Genomic DNA, 21,907 nt, shown 5'->3' with positions numbered 1-21,907 from the left:
CTGGAGTGCAGCGTCCCAAGAGCTGGGGCCTTGGGGCATGGGCGCAGGATCGGAGTCCTGCCTTCTCACCCGAAGCTTGGTGATTTTCACGACACGTACATACCCTCTTGTGTGCCTTTGGTCTGTCCTCGGAGTGATAAAATGGTTGTTTCTGACCGCTATATCCATCTTTAGAGCTGTCTGGGGAGCAGGATTTGTTGTTCTCATTCTTTTTTGTCTGAAGTCACGAGGAAGTCTAGGAAATTCCCAGCCAGTGTCGTCTGTTAAAACATTGCCTTCCCCACGGTCCGAGTGTCTCCATCTGGAGTTCCCGTTGGTTGTGTCCGGGGCGTTCCCTCCTTGTGTCTCAACCCTTCATTCACGTCCCCTCCCTGTGCTTGGTATTATTACTTTATTAAAATGTCTTCTGTTGTTAACTTATAAATTGTGCTTTAATTTTCACTGAGATTTTTTGTTTTGTTTTGTTTCGGTTTTGTTTTTCAAGACAGGGTTTCCTCTGTAGCTTTGAAGCCTGTCCAGGAACTAGCTCTTATAGAGCAGGCTGGCCTTGAACTCACAGAGATCCACCTGCCTCTGCCTCCTGGGATTAAAGGTGCTGGGATTAAAGGTGTGTGCTACCACCACCTGGCTCAGAGTTTTTTGTTTTTTTTTCGAGACAGGGTTTCTCTGTGGTTTTGGAGCCTGTCCTGGAACTAGCTCTGTAGACCAGGCTGGTCTCGAACTCACAGATTTTTTTTTTTTTTTTTTTTTAAGAAATTTCTTGAAGTTCTTTTCAAATCTTTATTATGACTCCCTCCCCCAGTTTTTTGTTCTTGCTTATATTTTTTAACTTTGCAGGGGTTTTGTTGTTGTTTATTTGCTTTTAATGTGACAGGGTCTCAAGTAGCTCAGGCTGGTATAGAAAGGAACTGTGGTGGAGGATGACCTTGAACTGTTGATTCCCCCCCCCACCTCTGAGATGCTGGGACTATAAGCGTTCACCACCATGCCTCCCTGGTTTTATCATTTAAATTAGAAACCTTTAAATATAGTTTAATACCGGGTACAGTATGTGCCCTGAAGGGTTCTATCAGAGATATCTCACATGTAGACAAGGTTACCTCGTCTTCACTGTGGCTTCTTCTTGGTAAGGCCAGAGCAGCTTCTGTGAGGCCTGATCTCCTGGGATACATTCTGTGGCTGTTTCTGTTAGAATAGTCCTGGTCTAGGAGCGCTTGGTGTGCAAGCCCATGCACACGCGGTCTTGAGTCTATGGGAAGACCGGTTTGCGTGCACAGCTTCTTAGAGGATTTGCCTCCTTTCCCTTCCCTGGTGTTTCAGCTGCAGACTGGCTTCCCTGTCACGGGCCTCTGGTGATGATTGATAGCATTTTTTCCCCTCGTCTACATTATCATCAAAGGTTTATGAAGGTTCTCATTTCTGCTTCTCGTTTGGGCTTCACATGGGCCCCAAGTCTCACTCGGGCACCAGAGTGGGTGTTAAAACTTAGCCCTCTGTGCTGAGACCGGTAACCCCTGCCCCCAGCCTTCCGCCTCCACCAGGCTGTTTGCAGCATTGGCACACACAGTTCATATTCTGATTTTCCAGGCTCCTCTTTGCATTCGTCCCCTGGGGACTGATCTCGCTTTCTTGTGAGCTCAGCTATGCATATAAAACAACTCTATGTTTCACCCAGTGTCGCGAACCGCTTTGAAACAGGAGGCCTTTCCCAAGGTGAGCCAAAGCGAGTAACAACCTTCAGGTGTCCAGGATATTGCCTGGCCCCCAGCTGGACCCACCAACTCCAACATGCTCAATTTCCAATTAGATCCAGCCCGAGTATTTTCTTCTCTGTGTCTCGCATGCTTAGAAAGAGCTGGTGATTCTGACTCAGGCTGAAGTCAGACTCAGGATCTCATTTCCCAAGAGGACTCCTTTAACTCCCCTGCAAGTGGGTTCTGGGAGAAGTTGAATAGAAGTCCATGTAGGGGTAACAGCAGTATTCACAGAGAATGTTATCATTTCATAATCATAAATGGTATAGGTCAGCTCGTGTACTGTGTTCCTCGGAGTCTATAGGTGCCTGTGGTTCCTTTGTCTTTGTTGGGTCCGAGTCACCTCTTGGCCAGTCCTATTGGAAGATGGGAACTACTTGTTCTCCCCTCTATCTGTTCCCTCTGTCTGTTTTGGGTGGAGTTCACTCAGAGTATATTTATCAGTGGGTGGGACTTGAAGGGCCTTGCAACCCCTGGGATAGAGAAGTCTCTCGTTCTGAGTGGTCTTATCAATGTGACCCAAGACACTGTTGCTGCTGCTCATAATAGTAGCCAGTGTTTATTGAGCATCTGCTGTGTGCCTCATGCTTTGCACAGAAGAGGATTGGAGGTAAATGCAGGGCTTGGAGTTTCAGAGATTCCTTCCATCTTGGAGGCCCCAACAACTCGAGCCCGGAGTACCCAGAATGCCAGGGTTAGCTCAGCTCCCCTGTGCTCTAGGCAGAACTCTTGGGGCTGAATAGTTTCAACGGGCAGTGCCTCAAGCCCAGGAATGGCAGTTAGTGTAGCTCCTGCATTTCTGGAGGGACTCTGGCACCGGCTGCCCTTGATGCTTTCGAAAGGAGGACTGAGCCAGGTACGGGAATCATGGGAGGAGCTGCTGTTGAGAACGTACCTGCTACAGGATCTAGAACCTGCACAGTTGCTACAGATCTAGAACCTGTAGTGTTTGGACTTCTGCATACTGGTAATGAAGTTGCTTTGGGAAAGGTCACAGGAAGAAGTCCAAAGAGTTCTGTGTCATTCCTTGGGTCTACACGAGAGCCACCGAGTGTAGTTCAAAACCAACAGCTTTGGTTCTAAATATCCAGGCAGCAGAAGCAGAGAGTGGCATCTCTATCTTGAGGGCAGGTTCCATAATTCTGATGACCAACCAGCTTTGCAGAGAACCCAAGAAGTAAGGTTGCAGTTCAGTTTTACTACTTGCCAGACTGGCATCCTTGGGCCAGATGAGCCTTCATCTGTCTGTTGGTAGATGGTGCTCGAGATGCCTGCTGTAGTCACTGAGGAGGCCAGGTTAGGGAAATTCTGAGCTGCACTTTTACCCAGGGACCGTGCTACTCTTTCAGGTTTGTGACTGCAGATCACTGTGGTGACCTGAATCTTTCCAGGGAGATGTCACAAAATGCACTTGCTGTTACAGTGCCCCTGGAATGTTTTTTGAGAACCTCTTCCATGACTCTGTCCAGTGACCTCTGCACAACATCAGCAGGGGCTTTGCTCTTGGACGCAGTAATGGCAGTGCTGTAGTTCTTAGGAGCAGCTGGCCTGTGCTGTCCGGGTAGTCCTGGCATATCTGCATGCCATCGAGGGCTCACTCTGTGCCAGTATCTGCTTCCGATGTCTTATATGTCTGTGTCAGCCCTCTCAGTAGCCCTCAGCCAGTGCCATTAGCACTCCCATTAGATAGGGGAGCAAACTGAAGCCCCCAGATTTTCATATTTCCAGGCCGCACTTCTAGGAAGTGGCAGATCTTGAGCGCACACCGTGGCCCATGCAGGAATCTCCATGCTTTGGCTGAGTGGAAGCCCACAGCCAAGTTCATATCCATGCAGAGTGGTGCTTGGGCTTTGTATCTGTGCTGTACTATAGACGTATCCATGAAAGTGAGGACAGGGCAGTGGCCAGAGGGTTCAACGAGAGCCCTGGTTAGTAGCTGTGTATAGCTGGGAGAGGCTTGGGACACTTGTAGGTTGGTAACTTTGCTCCATTACCCATCAGGTCCCAACCTGCCTTTTGGCAAAGGTCTCTACTGTTGCTTTTAATCAGTTCATAGCCAAGAATGGTGATGAACACATGTGATCCCAACACTGGGGAGACAGAAGCAGGAGGATTGCTCTGAGTTCTGATGCCAGCCTGGGTGACCATGAGCTTGAGCTCAGAAAAAGCTAAAACAAAACCATAATAAAACATGTTTACAAGCTGGGCGGTGGTGGCGCACGCCTTTAATCCCAGCACTCGGGAGGCAGAGGCAGGCGAATCTCTGGGAGTTCGAGGACAGCCTGGTCTACAAGAGCTAGTTCCAGGACAGGAACCAAAAGCTACGGAGAAACCCTGTCTCGAAAATTAAAAATAAATAAATAAATAAATAAATAAATAAATAAATAAATAAAACATGTTCACTCCAGGAGACTGCTCTGTAGTTAGTTCCTGGTTCCCTCTGCCAGGGTCAAGTGAGGGAAAGGTGAGGGATGGGACTAGGTGGTGAGGCAAATGTGGAGGCCTGGAGTCTCGTGTGCAGCATTCCTGAAGGGAGGCGTAGGTCAGAGTTTGTGTGTTCAGAGGAAGAATGGACCAGAGTGGCCCCAAGGTAGGCCTGGGAAACCTTCTGCCCCCTAGTGGAGGAGAGTTGCACAGAGCCACGGCCTCTGTGACCTAGGTGTTCTCCAAAACAAAGCTCCTAGTTGATACTACCTTAGCCCAGCATCTCAATAAAGTTCCCCCTGGTCCTCTCCCAGCTCAGCGAGGAGTTCAACCAGCAGCTGGAGGCCGTGTGCGGGTCCGTGTTTGGGGAGCTTGAGTCCCAGGCCGTGGACGCCCTGGACCTGCCCGGCTGTTTCCGCATGCGGAGCCACAGCTACCTCCGGGCCATCCAGGCCGGCTGCTCTCAAGACGACGACTGCCTACCCCTCCTTGCTGCCCCTGCCCCTGTCTCAGGGAGGCCCGGCTCCTGTAAGTATGCTCTCTGTCTGTCCCTGGACGCCAATTGCGTAGATCGCTTCTCACTGGGTAGGATTAGGCCGGAAGTGGTCGTTGGCTGTAAGGTCCTCTGTACCACGTGGGTGCGGCTGTCTGGGGATGATGGGGGCCACCATCTCCATCCTGCATCCCTATTTGCAGCCTTCAACTTCAGAAAGGCCCCGCCCCCCATCCCAACGGGAAGCCAGGCCCCACCCCGCATCTCCATCACCGCCCAGAGCAGCACTGACTCTGCCCATGAGAGCTTCACTGCAGCAGAGGGCCCAGCCCGGCGCTGTAGCTCCGCGGACGGGCTGGACGGCCCGGCCATGGGCGCACGCACCCTCGAGTTGGCGCCGGTGCCACCCCGGGCCAGCCCCAAGCCCCCCACACTCATCATCAAGACTATCCCCGGCCGGGAGGAGCTGAGGAGCCTGGCGCGGCAACGGAAGTGGCGGCCGTCCATTGGGGTGCAGGTATGGTTGGCAGTAATAACTATCCAAGGCTCTGACCCTATGTAGTTGGGAACAAGTGGACGGAGATCGAAAGGGATTTCTGCATATACAGACCTTTAAACAAACAAACAAACCAACCAACAACTTTCCCTGAGCTTCAAGTAGACCCATCTTGGTCATTGATGAATGAGGCTGCCTCTAAACAGCCCATCTCCGTTTCCCTGGTACCATGTTCTTGGTGAGTGTTGAGCACTGAGCGGCACCCAGTGCCTCCCATCTTGGTACTTGCACTCTCTTTCGTTTGGGACTTACCAGCTAGCTTGGCGCATAGCCACTCCTGGCCATTCTAGTCCTCTGTGAGCCCAGTGTTTCTTTGGCCAGCCACAGCCAATGACGCCTCCATCCTGCCTCCAGGTGGAGACAATCTCAGACTCGGACACCGAGAACAGGAGCCGAAGAGAGTTCCACTCCATTGGCGTTCAGGTGGAAGAGGACAAAAGGTAGGTCACAGTGTGGGTCTCTTAGGTGTCCTTGGGGTTTGGGGATAAAGGGGAGCCAGGCCTGTGTAAAGTGCAACGTCTTTGCTGGTCTACTGACCTTGCATATGCTGCCTTCCGGGAGAGGACCAAACCTTTGTGTGTGTGTGTGTGTGTGTGTGTGTACTTCTTTTGGAGGCCAGATGTCGATTTTAGTTATTCTCCCTTTTTTTTTAATTAAAGAAAAATAAAGTGTGTTGGGGGCTGGGGAAGTGGTGGTACCAGTGTTGAAGATTTTCCCCTTCCACCATGATTTGTGGGAATTAAACTAAGATTGTGAATCTTTTGTGGCAAGAACTTTTGTCCACTGAGACATCTCCCCGTGTTTTCTTGAGACAAGGTTTCCCAATGGCCTGGTACGCACCAATTAGACTTGACTGGCTGGCTGCCAAGTCCCAGGGATCCTCCTGCCTCTGCTTTCCCAGTGCTGGGATTACAAGTGCGTGCCACCATACCTGACTTTTTCACAGGGGTGTCTGGGGCTAAAACTGAGGTCCTAATGCTTGTCTAAGAAGTGCTTCCCCACCAAGCTCTCTCCCCAGGCCCTTCTACTGGGGAGTCAGTTTTTCATGATGGTGTTGCCTCGGTAGCCGATAGCTCTGCACTGAGTGCTTGAACTCCCGCCAGTCCGGGTGATGGGGGCTACAGGAGAGGTGCAGTGGTCAGGGGAAGGAAAGGGATGGTGGTGGTGGTGGGGTTATCGGTAGGTGCTGAGCAGGCCTCCAGCAATTGTTCTTTAGCAGGGGATAACAGGATTCTGCCAGTCCCTTGTTACATCCTGCGGTGTACAAGTGTATGAGCTCAAAAGAAACAAACAGGAAGATTGCCTCTCGTGGGTCCCTGGCAGTTATAACACTCCTCCTCACTTGGCTCGCACAAGCATTTAACCAGTAGGGGGTACCTATTATGTGCCTGAATCAGGGGTGAATCAGAGATACTAGAATTGCCAGCAGCCACTATTTTGGCATTAGGTGGCCTCAGAAACATTGCTTCCTTAATTTCCAGCTGAAGAATTAACATTGTGAGCCCCGGAGGGAGGCCTGGAAAGAGTCCTCTCTGCTTTGGGAAGCCTGGAGGGAGACACTTTCACTAATGACCAGGTGGCAGGGCCACGGTGGCCGTGTGTGTCCTCTAGGCTTCAATGACACCAGACTGGTGGGTCTGAGTATGATGGCAGGGAACCTTCTTGGCAAGGGCTCCGAGGGCTTTCGTGGTAATTGAAGTCATTAAGGCTGTAGCGTGGCGGGGGTGACACGAGAGCCTGTGTGGCAGCCCCTTAGAGCTGTCCCCGGGCACCATTGCCGAGCCTTCCAGTTCTCCCCGGGTTATTGCCATCTCTGGGAACCTCTGGAGTAGCCTTGTTTGAGTGCCTGGTCAAGTCTTGGGAGTCCTGGGGGAGTCGCTGTCTCTGTCCACTCCATGAAGCACCGTACTCCTTAGATGCGAGGAGAGCAAGCTGCCCCGTTCCCTGACCTATTGCTGCAGCTGCTGTCCTCCAAACCCTTAAGAGGCCATGAAAACTACAGAACACTGTCCTGCGTGGCAGAGTCCCTTTGCAAACTATGGTTTGAATTAGAGAAGGAGTAAGAGTCATGGGTGCTACAGCTTGGTACTCCCAGCCTCCTTCCTGCTTTCCCTAAACCAGCCCCCAAATCTTCATTGGTTCCCTGGGAAGGCTTTTTGACTCCTCATGTGGATAGGCCTCTGCTGGGCGGTCCTCCGTTCCTTCAGACAAGCCAGAGACCTGCAAATGTGTTGCCGTGGGCCTTTGATGAGCGCACCACCACCCAGCCATTCAGTGATGATGTCAGTCAACCGATAATTACTGAGCATTTGGTATGAGACAGTTCCTGGGCTGTGTATCAAATGCTCTGGGAACTGTCAAAGATAAGACTTTTTACCTCATAGAAGTTATGGACTAGAGGGAAATCAAGACTGTATAAATAATCCATGATTAAGAACAGTGTTCTGTGTAGCAATATAATACATAAAGAGGGGATGAAGTGGACTTAGAGTAGGCAGATGAGGGGCACATGGGGGTAATGCTGGGGACAAGCATTTGGGGGAGAGGGGATAGCGTGTGGAGAGGTGGAAAGACTCGGGTGTGTGTTGGGAACTGGGGGGAGGGTCATATGGCCAGTGTGGGGGGAGTGGGCAGCGCTGAGAGCCGGAGAATGCTGGGGCCAGGTTGTGCAGGGCACAGGCTAAAAGAACTGGGCACTAATTATACGTAATGAGTAGCTATTAAAAGGTTAGAGGAACAGCATGACTCGCTTTAATTTATGTTTACAAAAGAGTATTAAGTACTGAATGGAGATTTTCTTTTCTTTGTTTTTAAAGATCGGGTCACACGTATCCCTAACTGGCCTACAGCTCACTTATGTAGCTGAGGCTGACCCCAAGCTCCTGATCTTCCTGCCTCCAATTCCCAAACGCTGGAATTACAGGCGTGTGCCACCACGTCATGCCTGGCAGTAGACGGAGAGTGAGTTTGAGGGGACGAGATAGTAGAAACGAAGCGAACCAGGGTGATTCCCAGGCTGCAGGAGGGTGGCGGGTGATGTTTTGAACTCTGCCGGCTCTTACAGCAGGCTTCTCTCCAATGCATTTATAATTGGTCGACGCTCGTGCATGTGAACTCTTAAGCTCTGGATATTGATTTCGTATTCAGCAATCTTGCTGGGCCCTTATCAGGTCTCAGGTTATCTGATAATTGTCATGGATTTTCTATATAGTTAATTAATTTCTTCAAGTGAAGATATTTCTTTCAAATCTGTATTTTAAATGATATTTTTTCTTTGCTGGATGGGATGATAAATGTCTTTAATCCAGCACTTAGGAGGCAGAGGCAAGCAGATTCCACCTTTGTGAGTTCAAGGCCACCCTAACCTACATAGTGAGTTCCAGATCAGGCAGGGGTACATAGTAAGATGTTGCTTTAATTTTTTTCTTATAATAATGTATCAAATTATACACCCTGTTGAGTGGTAGTGGACTCACCCAATTCCTGACTTGTGTGTGTGTGCGCGCGCGCGTGTGTGTGTGCATGTGTACACTCATGCCACACAGTACCAGTGTGGCAATCAGAGGACAGCTTGCAAGAGTTGGTTCTCTTCCTCCACGTTGTGAGTCCCAGAGATCAGATGTCAGGCTCAACAGGAAGCGCCCTTTACCTGCTGAACCATCTCACTGGGCCTGAGATACACTTTATTTATTTTTATTTTATGTGTCTAGGTGTTTTGCCTGCTTGTGTATCTGCAGACCACATGCATGTGGGACCCCTAGAACCCAGAAGGGGGCGTCGGATCCCTAGAACTGTAGTTATAAATGGTTGTAGGCTTCCATGTGGGTGATGAGAATCGAACCTGGGTCCTCTGGAAGAGCAGCCAGACTCTTAATCACTGAGCCATCTCTCCAAACCCCAAGGTAGTGTTCTAAAGATGACATTTGTTAACAATTTTTGATGGGTGCCATTTTTGTCCCTTTAGGAATTCTCTTCTGTTCCTACTCTATTCAGTTTTTTTATTTTTATTTTATTTATTTATTTATTTATTTATTTATTTATTTATTTATGAAAACCTTTGAGCTAGAAAGATGGCTCAGGTGTTAAGAACATTGGCAGTTTTTTTTTTGTTTTTTGTTTTTTTTTGTTTTTTGTTTTTTTGTTTTTTCGAGATAGGGTTTCTCTGTGGCTTTGGAGCCTGTCCTGGAACTAGAACATTGGCAGTTTTTGCAGAGGACCCAGGTTCTATTCCCTGAACTTATGTGACAATTGTCAACTGTCTGTAACTCCAGTTTTAATGCCCTCTTCTGACCCCGGGGGCCACCAGGCACATTCAAGTAAACCTCATAAACATGAAATAAAGTAAATAATTATTGAAAGAAGGAAAGAAAGCCATTTGGTGGTGACACAGGCCTTTAATCCCAGCACTCGGGAGGCAGAGACAGGCAGATCTCTGAGTTTGAGGCCAGCCTGGTCTACAGAGTGAGTTCTAGGACAGCCAGGGCTACACAGAAAATCCCTGTCTTGGCGGGGGTGGGAAGAAACCCTCTAACCCCCACCTTCTTTTTTTCTGGTGCTGGTACGCAAGCCTGAGGCCTTTGTACAAGCTAGGCAAGAGCTCTACTACTGTGCTACATCCTTATCTATATTTTTTAAAATATAATATCCGAGTTGAATTTGATTGAATGCTGGGAGTCTGCTAAAATGATCTTACACTTTCCTTCTCCACATGGAATGTGATATAATGAATAAATTTTCCATGTTGGTTTAGTCTTTCAGACTTGGGATAACTTCTGCTTGATTTTATTGTGTGCTTAGGTTAAATTTGGCTTTAACGGGGCTTCAATAGTGTCATTATCAAGTGTATTTAATCACTTAAAGAAAGCTATCTTTAGCTGGGTGGTGGTGGCGCACACCTTTAATCCCAGCACTCGGGAGGCAGAGGCAGGCGGATCTCTGTGAGTTTGAGGCCTAGAGGCCAGTCTGGTCTACAGAGCTAGTTCCAGGACAGGCTCCAAAGCTACGGAGAAACCCAGTCTCAAAAAACAACAACAACAACAAAAAAAAAACCAAAAAAAGAAAGAAAGCTATCTTTGACATAGGTAATATAGTATCATCAGGACCCTAGGTGTCTTCTCATTTGTTGCTCTTCCACCTTTGTGTATTGCTTCATATATAAAATATTTGGAGTTCAGAAATTATACTTTCTTAGCAGTTGGAAGGAGGGTGGGAGAAGAATGATGCTATTTTCTTTATAAAAGACTTCCTGAAAATCGCACCACTTTCACTGACATTGTTGTAACTGCATCACTTGGAGTCACCTAGCTGCAAGGGAGGCTGTGAAGTATGGTCTGTAACCCAGGAAGTATGCAAGACATGAAGCACACAGCTCACAATCAGGGTTTTTTTTTTTTTTTTTTTTAACTAAGACCAAACCAAAAATGAATATATGGAGCTTTAGCAGTATTTCTTCTTCCTTCCTTCCTTTCTTTTCTTTTCTTCTTTTTTCCTTTCCTTTTCTTTCTTTCTTTTTCTTTTTCTTTTTTTTTTTTTTGATACAAGGTTTCTGGCTGTTCTGGAACTTGCTCTGTAGACCAGGCTGGCCTGCCTGTGTCTGCCTTCCTAAGTGCTGGAATTAAAGGCCTGCACCACCATGCCTGGTTGTCTTAAAAAGTGGTTTTAAAAATCAGTCTTGCTATATTATTTTTTAATATAATTAGATCTTTGAAGATTTTAATATGTATTCATAAATAACATTGGCCCATAAGTTTTTTAGAGACATCTCTTGTAGCCCAGGTTGGCCTTGAACTCTGATCTTCTTGCCTCTATCTCTTAAGTGCTAGGATTACAGGTGTGTGCCACTATGCTTCTGCCGTAATTTTGTTTCAGTTATTGTTCAGTTTAGATATTATGCTCATGCTAGACTTATTTTTTTAAAAATTTTATTTTATGTGTGTTTGGCCTCCATGTATGTCTGTGTGAGGCTGTCAGAAGCCTTGGAATTGGAGTTACGGACAGGTGTAAGCTGCCATATGGGTGCTGGGAATTGTATTTGGGTCCTCTGGAAGAGCAGTCAGTGCTCTTAACCACTGAGCCATTTCTCCAGCCCGCATACTAGACTTCTAACATGAGTATGATAGCTTTCTGTGTGTGTGTGTTCTTAGAAACAGTTTTATAAAGCAGAATGATATTTTTCCCAAGAGTTAGCGAAGGTTGCCTATACAACTTTCTAGTCTAGTGCCTTTTGGGGAGTGGAGAAGTTTTTAAATTATCTTTAGTTTATTTAGTGGTTATTAATCTATTCTGGCTTTATTTTTTCTTCTTGAGTCAGTATTTTTAAACCATTGTATAAAAACGGACAACTTACAAAATGTGTGGCACAAAATATCCTTCCTCTTGCTATGGTAACGCGGTAAATGTTCATTCTTTCTTTACATGGTTTTTTTTTTTTTTTTTGGTTTTTCGAGACAGGGTTTCTCTGTAGCTTTGGTGCCCGTCCTGGAACTAGCTCTTGTAGACCAGGCTGGCCTCGAACTCACAGAGATCCGCCTGCCTCTGCCTCCCGAGTGCTGGGATTAAAGGCGTGCGCCACCACCGCCCGGCCCTCTTTACATGGTTTTTATTCATTTATTTATTTTACTATGTTGTCTTAGTCACTGTTATGTTGCTGAGAAGAGACACCATGACCAAGGCAATTTATAAAGGAAGGCATTTAATTGTGGCCTTTCTTAGTTTCAGAGGAGGGTTAGTCTATGAGCATCACAGCAGGGAGCATGGAGGCACACAGGCCAACCAGCCTGCCTGGTACTGGAGCAGTACTGAACCTTTGCATCTTGATCCAAGGGCAGCAGACAGACGGGGGGCGGGCACATTGGAACCCATGGGGCTGGAGTTACAGATGTTTGTGAACTAACTGGCCCTTGGGTGTTGGGAATTGAATCTGGGTCCTCTGGAAGAGCAGCCAGTGCCCTTCAACACTGAGCCATATCTCTAGTCCAATTGCTTAGATTATTGAGACATTCTCCATCATCCATCCATACATATAATATATATATATTATATGTATGTGTGTGATGTATCTCATATGTGATTGACTATAAATTGTGACTCTCAGATGTTTATATTTTATTTTCTTCATATGTTTAATTCACAATTCAGGCAGAGAGGTGCATAAAAATACCTCACACAGGCTGAGCATGGTAGCAATCAGGAAGCAAGGCCACACGGTTCTCTGTGAGTCAGAGGCCAGCTTGGTTTACATAGCCAGACCTAGGCCATCCAGGGCTGTGACCCTGCCTCAAAAAGAAAGAAAGAAAAACAGATTCACAGAAGTACTTCAGGAATTTGAAGCCAGCCTGGAAAACAGTGAGACCCTGTATTTAAAAAGAAAGGGTCAAAAAGGCAGAGGCCAGCCTTGTCTTCATAACAAGTTCCAGGTCATCCAGGGCTTCACAGTGAGACATTGTCTCAACACAGAATTGATAGCACATTGCTGTATTTTTTTTCTAGGAACACAGTTAGTCAATAGTTCCTCGTAAACATAAACAAGAGCCTTGGAAAGCTTTATTTCATGGAGCTTTTGTAGGAGGGTGGCCACTCTGAGACACGGCTAGCCTCAAACACATGGTGATCCTCCTGCCTCAGTCTCCCAGCTGCTGGGATGATAGGTATGCTTACCACGCCATGTTAATTTCCTCTTCCTAACCTGCCTGTGTGCTTCTGTAGTGTTTTGATTATACCTCTTCAAAGGACTGCGCTAGACCAGCCACTGTGTTCTTTGTGGCCCAATTGTGTAGATTTGCAAACATGCATGAATGGGTGCAGTCTGCTCCTGCCCACTCCTTCCTCGGGTGCTCCATTACCTCCTCTCTGGGGTACCACTTGAGCTTCAGATCCCTTTGGAAATTAATATCTCAGCTTGAAGTTTCTGTGTTCCCCTGGTAGAACACACTGGAATCCCACATCCCTATACAAAACAGCTTTCATGTCCTGATTTCCCAGCATCCTCCTTCCGGGCTGCATTCCCGAAACACCAGCGTGAGATTTTTTTTTTTTACAGTCTACATTTATAAACAAAGTTGACCTCTTTGGCTGTTGGCTTTGTGTGGGAAACCTCCCTCCATCTCCCCCTGGTGCATAGGTTTGGGGTGTCTCCTCCCTTCCCCTCTTCGTGTTTCCTTCTAGCCTTCCGCATACGTCGGGCCGATCCTCCTGTGGCTTTCTTGGCTTAGAAATCCTCTCACTATTCAAGTTTTAAGACTGCGTTTTGTTTCTGGAACCCGAAGCCGTCTCCTGTTTCCAAGCCTGGCATCGGAGCAAAGGAAAACCTTTCCGATTTTATTTTCTCCAGCTCTTCTAGGTGTTTGGGTGGGGGTGGGCGCTTCCTACCTTCCTTCTTCTGTACCCATCAGTCATTTCCACGAGACTGATAGTAGCCAACACCAGGAGAAGAGGATCAAACGGAGACGCAGCGTGAAAGCAGACTGACAGGGAGCGTGGTGTGAGTCGTGAGGTCTTGGTGGTGAGCTCGTTAGGGGAGAGATAGTGAGGAACCGACTCTCTGGAACAGGTGCTCACACTGGGAATCCAGAGGGAGTGACAGGTGGGGACAGGGCAGATCTGGCCCATCTCTCTGGCTAGCCGTCCTTGCTTGTCTGCCGAAGGCATCCTTTGGTATACACCTGCACAGCTCGTGCCAACCCTTCTGTCCCTGGCACTTTAATTCTGACTCACCACACACCATGCCCCAACTGCTACCTAGCTGTGAACCATGGAGCCCAGTAGCTGTGCTTGGCAAACTGCCAGGCCGCCCTCTACCCGCTGCCACCCACTTTTCTGGATTTCTCACCTTTCTTGCTTCCTAGTCTGTACATTGCTGGGCAGCGCCAGTGAGATGGCCGCTTGCTATCAAATCTCACAACCTGAGTCCAATCCCTGGAAGCCATGATGGGAGGAGAAAGCTGACTCCTGCAAACTGTCCTGTGACCTCCATATTTGCACCACGGCACACACGCATATACTAAGTAAATAAATAAGCAAATAAATGTAAAAACACCACCACCCGTTGATATGCTCCCTGATAGCTTCTTGGGTGGAGTTCGGATGTATTGCCTCTTTTTTCTGAAGCTTGTCTGTGGATGCCTCCTGTTACCCATCGTTGGGGGTGACTGACTTTGGTTCCATCTCCTCTGACCCTCTCCATTTGCTTACAGGGTTTCTGGATCCCTGTTAGGCTTGTCAAACACTTTTTGGGTACCAGGCTACCAGGATGACCCGAATCAGATGAACCCCTGCCCTTTGAAGCTTAGCCTCAGGGTCATCGAGACTCTCATAGAAAGCAGAGCTAGAAGTTCCTACTGACCCAGACCCCTGGACCACAGTCAGAGCACAGCATATGCAGAAAAGCCGTTCCCGAGACTTATGGGGGCTAAAGAAAAGGTGATCTTGTTGCTGATGTTATTTTGAAATAGGGTCTCATGTAGCTCAGGCTGACCCCAGAATTCTGTATCCCAGCCCTGGTGGGATCTTTTCAGCCTAGGGACCCTAGGCAGAGGCGGGTGGATCTCTTCTAATTCAAGTCTGGTGTATCATTGTATCATTGCTCCTTGCCTGTATTAACCAACCCCCCCCCGTTGCACTCCCTTGTTCTTCCTTCAACTGTGCGTCTCCTCCTCCAAACTGTCCCCATTCTGATTTCATGTCATATTTGTCCATATGCATATATAACTATTTACACATGTATATTTAAATCACGTTCCATATGTGAGAGAATTTGGGATATTTATCTTTTATCTCTGTTCCCTTGTCTTTTCTCCCTTTAAACCCCTTCCTCCCTACAGTCTGTCTTCTTCTCTCTCTCTCTCTCTCTCTCTCTCTCTCTCTCTCTCTCTCTCTCTCTCTCACATACACACACACACACACACACACATCTAGATTTTGCACCTGAGAAAAACGGGCTGTTTTTTTGAGTCTGACTTATTTTGCTTACACAATGGTGTCCACTTTCTTTAAATGCCATAATTTCACTTTCTTCATGGCTGCCTGGAGAGGTTCATAACTGACCCTTGTGACCTCTGAGTCTGCCTTGCTGGACCCTTGCTTAAAGTCTTGGCTTCTCTCTCAGAGAGGAGTTTCCCCAGAGACTGGTGCACTGATATGTCCCTCCCTCTCCTCCTGCCCCCTCATCTCCCGCCCCCACCATCCTGCTGCCAAACTCTCCCTGCAAAACCCTTGCCAGTTTGTGGGTACTGACTGTTCCTTGGATACTCTATCCCTTGGGGTAATCCAATTTCTGCCCAGAGAGCCACAAGAGGGACAACTCCCTGAAGTAAGCAGGATAATGACTTCCAGGATTACCAGGAGCTCAATCATTGTCATCAGAAAGAACTGGGGGGGGGGCTCCACAGCCCCATTAAAAGGCCCCAGAGACAATGTGACACATTGTTTCCCATGACTGGTAGACCAGAGCAGAAGCCACGTCCTACCTGGCAGCTTACAGCTGCTGAAGACCACAGCAGTGACTGTCAAGTCCCAAGCCAAATAGGGACATAAGTTCTGGACGTCAAGAGCTTGAAGATTCATGTCATTTTAGGATTAGGTTTGGGCGTGAGTTACAGAAAACCCATGCCGGACAGTAACTGAAATATGCCAGGAGTTGCTTGCTTGCTTGCTTAGGTGGTCACAGGGCTGGTTGATGTTCCACAGGCTCAGAACCCAGGTGACATTCTTCACACGGTATCTCGAGTTCCAAAATAGTTGAGGTCTAGTCATCAAGTCTGCGTTGTAGTCATTAGAAAGCAGGAAAGGACAAATAAAGGATATAGCCTTCCTTTTTTTTTTTTTTTTTTAACATTGTGTGTGTGTGGGGAGAGAGAGAGAGAGAGAGAGAGAGAGAGAGAGAGAGAGAGAGAGAGAGAGAATGTGTGGGTTAAAGAGGACAACTTGTAGGAGTGGGCGCTTTCCTTCCATTACATGGGGCTCAGAGCTCAAGCTCCTGCCTGTGGTTAGGTTTGGTGCAGGTGCCTTAGCTGAACCGTCCTGCTGGCCGATCCCCTACTTTGAATAACACTTTGGTTACCGTGGCCTTGTGCATGCCAGGCAAGTTCTCTCCCACTGAACTACATGCCCAGCCCAACACTTCCTTTCAAAGAGCACTTTCTAGAAGTTGTAAATAGCAGTTCTGCTCGCAGCCCATGGGCTAGAACCTTGCCGCCTAGCTCTACCTAGTTCTAAGAGAGGTTGGGAAATGAATTGTTATCCAAAACGGCCACCTGTCCAGCTTAAAATCACGGGACTCTGTTACTGAGGAAGAAAGGAAGAATAGATCTTGGGGATAATTACTACCTCTCACCCCTGCAGCCAACCAGCCAATCAGCTAGCCCGCCAACATTGATGTTTGAGGAACTGCTCTATTTAGTGAGAGAGACGGATATGCAAATAACGGACGCCAGTACCATGTGATGGGGAGGATAAAGGAGGTTTTGTTCCGAGTGCTGCGGGAGAACAGATGGGAACGATCGACAGCAATCAGAATAATTAATGACTACAATGGCCGAGCTGGGGCCGCAGCTATGCTGGGCTATTGTGTTCCCCAGGGCTCCTTTTCTCGGTGGCAGCGAGAGCCACAAACTTTTCTACTTCTCCACAATAGCTCACACAATGGCAGGCCAGGTGCTGGCCCTTCTTCCCATACATTATCTCCCGGCTCTGGAGCTGGTACAGTCGTCATCCTCACTTAGAAGATGACAGAACCGGGCACGAGCCATCCAGCTGGCTTTGGAACCAGGCTGCCTGGCTCTAGAGAACCCAGATTTAACTCCCCTACTCTACTGATACCCCCCAAACAGCTCATTCTCCTTCCTCTCCTGGCCCCCACAAATCTCCAGCAGGTAGCTTCCTTGTGATGACTGAGGCCATCGTCTGGGACCTGATCCATTTCCACACCAGCTCCTAGCTTGCTTGTACCTCTTCCCTCTCCTCAGCCATCGGCCCTGCCTCAGTGGTCAGACATCTGATTGCTGTGCTCTCCCTGCTTATGGGGAGGCCTGGGGTGGGATGCAGTGACTTGAGGTGGCCTTTGCCTGGATTGGGTCACTGTGCTGTCTCAGGAAGTCACATCGCCTGTTAAGGGCATCTTTTCTCATCTGTGAGTAGGGGCGATACTGTCACCCTGAGGCTAGGGACATTAAGTCATGTTAGGTGATTAGTTAGCATTTACTAAGTACTCAGAAAGTGTTAACGGTTATCCCACCCCACTCGGACTGTGGCTCTTCTCTGTCTTCAGCCAATTTCTCTCTACACATGTTTGTTTCCCGAATCCCTGCCATGACAGGTGATGTAAATATATATTTATTATCTTACATTTCTGGGGCTCAGAAGTCATTCCTAGATTTACCTGGGCTAACATCAAACAAAGTGTTGGCAAGACTATGTCCCTTCTGGAGATTCGAGGAAGAATTCATTTTGTTACCTTTTTTAAAAAATTTATTCTCCTCTTTATTTCTGTGATCCCAGGGATTAAACCCAGGGCCTTGCGCATGTTAGGCAGGTCGTCTTCCACTGAACCACACACCCAGCGCTCCGTTTATTTCTTTCCCAGGTTTTTCTTTCTCCATCTCCTTTCTGGGCTCCCTCCCTTGTCCATAAGGACCCACGTGATTAAGTTGCACACATCTGGTGTGTTACTGTCCTCTCATTACTGTTACAAAGTACCTAACAGAAACAATTTAAGAAAGGAAGACTATTTTCTCTGTGGTTAGGAGACTTGGTCCTGCCAGGCCGTGGTGGCACACACCTTTAATCCCAAGACTACACAGAGAAACCCTGTCTCGACAAACCTGAGGGGGGCGGGGAGGGGTCCTTTATGGCAGGCTGAACATGAGGTATTGCTTCCCAGGTCAGGAAACTGAGAGCTGAGTGTCCAGCATGAGAAGATACTCAGCAGGCTTTCCGCTCCTGCTCGGACTGCTTAGGGTGGGTCTGTTGCCCCTCAGTGAAGCATCTCCAGAAATGCCCTCCCCGACACACCCAGAGGTGTGCTCCCTGAGCAATTCTGAACCCCAGCCAGCTTGACTAGTAAGATGAACCTTCAAATCTGAATAACCCACGCTATTCATCTCATCTCAGGATCCTGAACTTGGCCATGGGAGGAGGCATACCTCCAGGTTCCAGGGATTAAGAAAGGAACCTCTTTGGGCACGATTATCTCACACATCCCACTCAGGTTCCCCTCCTTCCCCCAGGATATGACTACTGAGAGCTACCCCAAAATGCTCTTCCTCCGATGGGCACCCCCTTACTCCTGCTTGCTTCTCAGACACCATCTTTTGTGTTGTTTTTTGAGACAGGGTTTCTCCGTGTAGCCCGGCTGTCCTGGAACTTGCTCTGTAGACCAGGCTGGCCTCGAACTCACAGAGATCCTCCTGCCTCTGCCTCCTGAGTGCAGGCATTAAAGGTGTGCGCCACCACTGCCCGGCTTCAGATGCCATCTTTGATGAGGTTGTTATAACTGGTTTCCCCCACCTCCTGACAGCCCATGCTGTCTACACCTGCTCTTGCTGTGGTCAGCAGGAGCAGAGCCTTGGCCAGCTTTTCGTTCTTAACCAAGCTGCCTACTTCTGTTGGCTGTTTGGGCCTCCTGGAGGCCGTCCTTTCATCTGTCTGCCTTTACATATTCCTCCTGGCTTAATGGTGTGTCTGTCTGTCTGTCTGTCTGTCTGTCTGTCTGTCTATCTATCTATCTTTAAACTACATTCATCTCTGCTAAGCGGTGGTGGCGCACACCTTTAATCCCAGCACTCAGGCCACAGAGGCAGGTGGATCTTTATGAGTTGAGGCCAGCCTGGTCTACAGAGCCAGTTCCAAGACACCTAGGGCTACACAGAGAAACCCTATTTTGAAGAAACCCAAACAAACAAAAAGTTACATGTATCTGTGTGTATTTGTGTCTGTGTGTGTGCACATATGCACATGCGTGTGTACCTGTGTGCACCAAGGCATATGTGTGCTATCAGCGGACAGTCGAAGGAGTTGGTTCTTTCCTGGCACTGTGTGGGTCCTAGGGCTTGAACTCAGGCTACATGCTTGGCAACAAGGGCTTTTACCTACTGAGATCTCAGTTTCTCTTCCTCCTGGCATGTCTCCCTCCTCCCTCTGTCCCCTCTGGTTTCATCCTCTCTGCATGTTGCACTGTCTCCTCCTCCCTGTAGAATGTCCAGCTTGCCCCAGGGTTTTAGATCTTTAATCCAGTGCTCTTTCTTACTGTGATCTTGTCCCGCACTAATGGCTAGCTCACAAGGATGGGTGACCGCTGCCCGTCCTATGCAAACAGGACTGTTGGCTGGGAGCGGTAGTGAGGACCACGCTTCACTGAGCCCAGCTGCTCCACAGCTCCCTCAGCTTTCCTTGGAGTATATGCATTGAGAGAGTTCACTGCAGAAGGGACTTAGAACCATGAAGCCTGGGGCACTTTCCTGCTTCTGCCCGAGGTAGTGTGGAATCCTCCTCAGGACTTCCCCGAGGTCAGATGAAGGCAGCAGGCCAGTGGAGCAGAGTGTGTTTAGCGGGGTGCGACCTTAGAGAGGCAGCTCAAGGAGGAAACCTTTACTTTGGGTCACAGTTTCAAAGAGTGCAGGCTGTCATGGGGGCCGGGGGGGGGGGGGGGCTGTTCATGTTGGTGTGAGCTTGTGGCCTGTTCCCTTGTTGGCAGACGGAAGCAGAGAGCCCAGGCCTGTATCAGAGATAGAATAGTCCTCAAGGCCCACCCTGCAGTGACCCAGTGTGGCTAGTTAGCTCACAGGTTTCAGAGGTTCCACAACCTCCCAAACCTTGTCAACAGATGGGGACCAGTTGTTCAAACACATAAGCTTGTGGGGTCATTTAAGACTCCAAACTCTTACAACAGGGAAACGGCTTGGGATGGTACCTCTTCAGAAATGTAGTTGCTGGGGAAATCTATTGTGACCGCAACCTCTGGTGTTTGCAGTTTCTGGAGCTTGGAAGGAGCCTCTGGCCAAGTGTAGCTGGAAGGCACAAATATTCATAGGGAACCAAGGAGTGTCCTGAGAGTATAGCTAGTCACTCTAGTTAGTTAGAGTATAGTTAGTCACTCTAGTTAGTTAGAGTATAGTTAGTCACTCTAGTTAGAGTATAGTTAGTCACTCCAGTTAGTTAGAGTATAGTTAGTCACTCTAGTTAGTCACCAGAGAAACTAATTAATCAAATCAGTGGAGTTGCTTTCAATGCAGGAAGACTGTTGGGGAGGCACAGAGCTGAGGTGTGATCTTGGGAGCAGCCAGGGGACTCACAGACGAAGAGGGACTTGAGCAGAGAATAGCCAGGGAGCGAGAGTGAAATCGACCATCTCGGGCAGGGGAACAGCATGCTCAGAGGTCTGGAGTGAGAATGTCATCTACTTAGGGATCAAGGAGGATGTAGAGAAGAGGAGGCTGAGGATGGGGTGCATCCAGACAATAGGGGCTTCAGGTCAGTGCTGGAACAGAAGTTTGAGCTTTCTCTTGCTGGCCCTGGGGAGTCATGGGAATCTGAGCAGGGGAATGACTTAGAAGAGCTTATCTTTGGAAGACTACTCCAATCTTGGGATAGACTGGGCAGAAATTGCTGGGTTCCAGACCTTAACATATAGGAGATATAATTTTTGACAAAGGAAATAAATACCTTGGAAATTATTGTCCCATTCTTATGGTTTTATGTGTGCATATGTATATTTATTACATGTGTATATTTTTATATAATACATATTTAATTAGACTATTTGTTGTTAATTTAGATAGGGTCTCTCTCTGTAGCCCTGACTGGCCTGGAACTCACAGAGATCTTCCTGCTTCTGCTTCCTGAGTGCTCAGATTAAAGGTGTGCACGACCACACGGGGACTTTCGACTGTATTTTACATGCATCCTTATACATCTTAGATGGCCTGGATGGAGAACTTCCCTAAGGCACACAGTGACATGTGTAACATTAAGACTCAGGGGTGCTTCCTGGTCCAGGGCTTTCCTTCCTCTTCGCTGTACTGAGTGGATGCAAGGGTATCTGAAAGGAGGCCAGGCCAATAGGGTGGATGGCACCCAGGGCAGACGCCAAGGTGACCAGTAGTCAGGGTGGATGGCGCCCAGGGCTGACACCAAGGTGGCCAGTAGTCAGGGTGGATGGCGCCCAGGGCGGACACCAAGGTGGCCAGTAGTCAGGGTGGATGGCGCCCAGGGCAGACGCCAAGGTGAAAGCCGTGTGGGAGGCAGGGAAACTAGTGTGTTCTTTCTCCGTTCTCTGGGTGGGGGCAGGGACATGGGGTTCGTTGGAGACTGCACATGAGTGCATCTCTCTTTCCTGAGTCCTGCAGCATCCTTCTGGGCCTGGTTTCTATGGCAACAGGCTCCCAGCAGGCAGCCTGCCAGCTGGAAGGAAGCAGGAAGGCAGGCTTGGAGAGAAGGCCTGGGCCACAGGAGGAAGGTTGGAATTTCGGGGATTGTGGAGGGAGGGTGCAGTTAGGAGAGTCTACTGGGAAGACTGGGAAGGGCTGGGCGGGCCCATGGAGATGTCTCATGAGACCCTCTTCCCTTTTAAGCGTGTCAGTGTGGAGGTAGATGAGGGCCCACGGCCCTCTCCTTTGCGGTTCTTGAATTCCCAGACTACTTCAACTTCTGTTCATCTTTGACACACACCCCCAGCCCGATTCCTACTTC

The 21,907-nt window shown here is 48.5% G+C and overlaps 1 protein-coding gene across 4 annotated transcripts in view; it reads left to right on the top strand.

Moving 5' to 3' along the window:
• Positions 1-21,907, top strand: part of Dlgap3 (DLG associated protein 3) — a 65,267-nt gene that overhangs the window by 38,645 nt on the left and 4,715 nt on the right. For all 4 annotated transcript variants that reach the window (XM_057784239.1, XM_057784241.1, XM_057784240.1 and 1 more), the window contains exons 6-8: positions 4,493-4,706; positions 4,875-5,188; positions 5,582-5,667. In XM_057784239.1, the coding sequence (XP_057640222.1) occupies positions 4,493-4,706; positions 4,875-5,188; positions 5,582-5,667 (614 nt within the window). The remainder of the gene's footprint in view (positions 1-4,492; positions 4,707-4,874; positions 5,189-5,581; positions 5,668-21,907) is intronic.

Source organism: Chionomys nivalis, chromosome 11 (genome assembly GCF_950005125.1).
Source record: "Chionomys nivalis chromosome 11, mChiNiv1.1, whole genome shotgun sequence".
NCBI classification, from domain to species: Eukaryota; Metazoa; Chordata; class Mammalia; order Rodentia; family Cricetidae; genus Chionomys; species Chionomys nivalis.
This window is presented reverse-complemented; position numbering and strand designations above follow the sequence as displayed.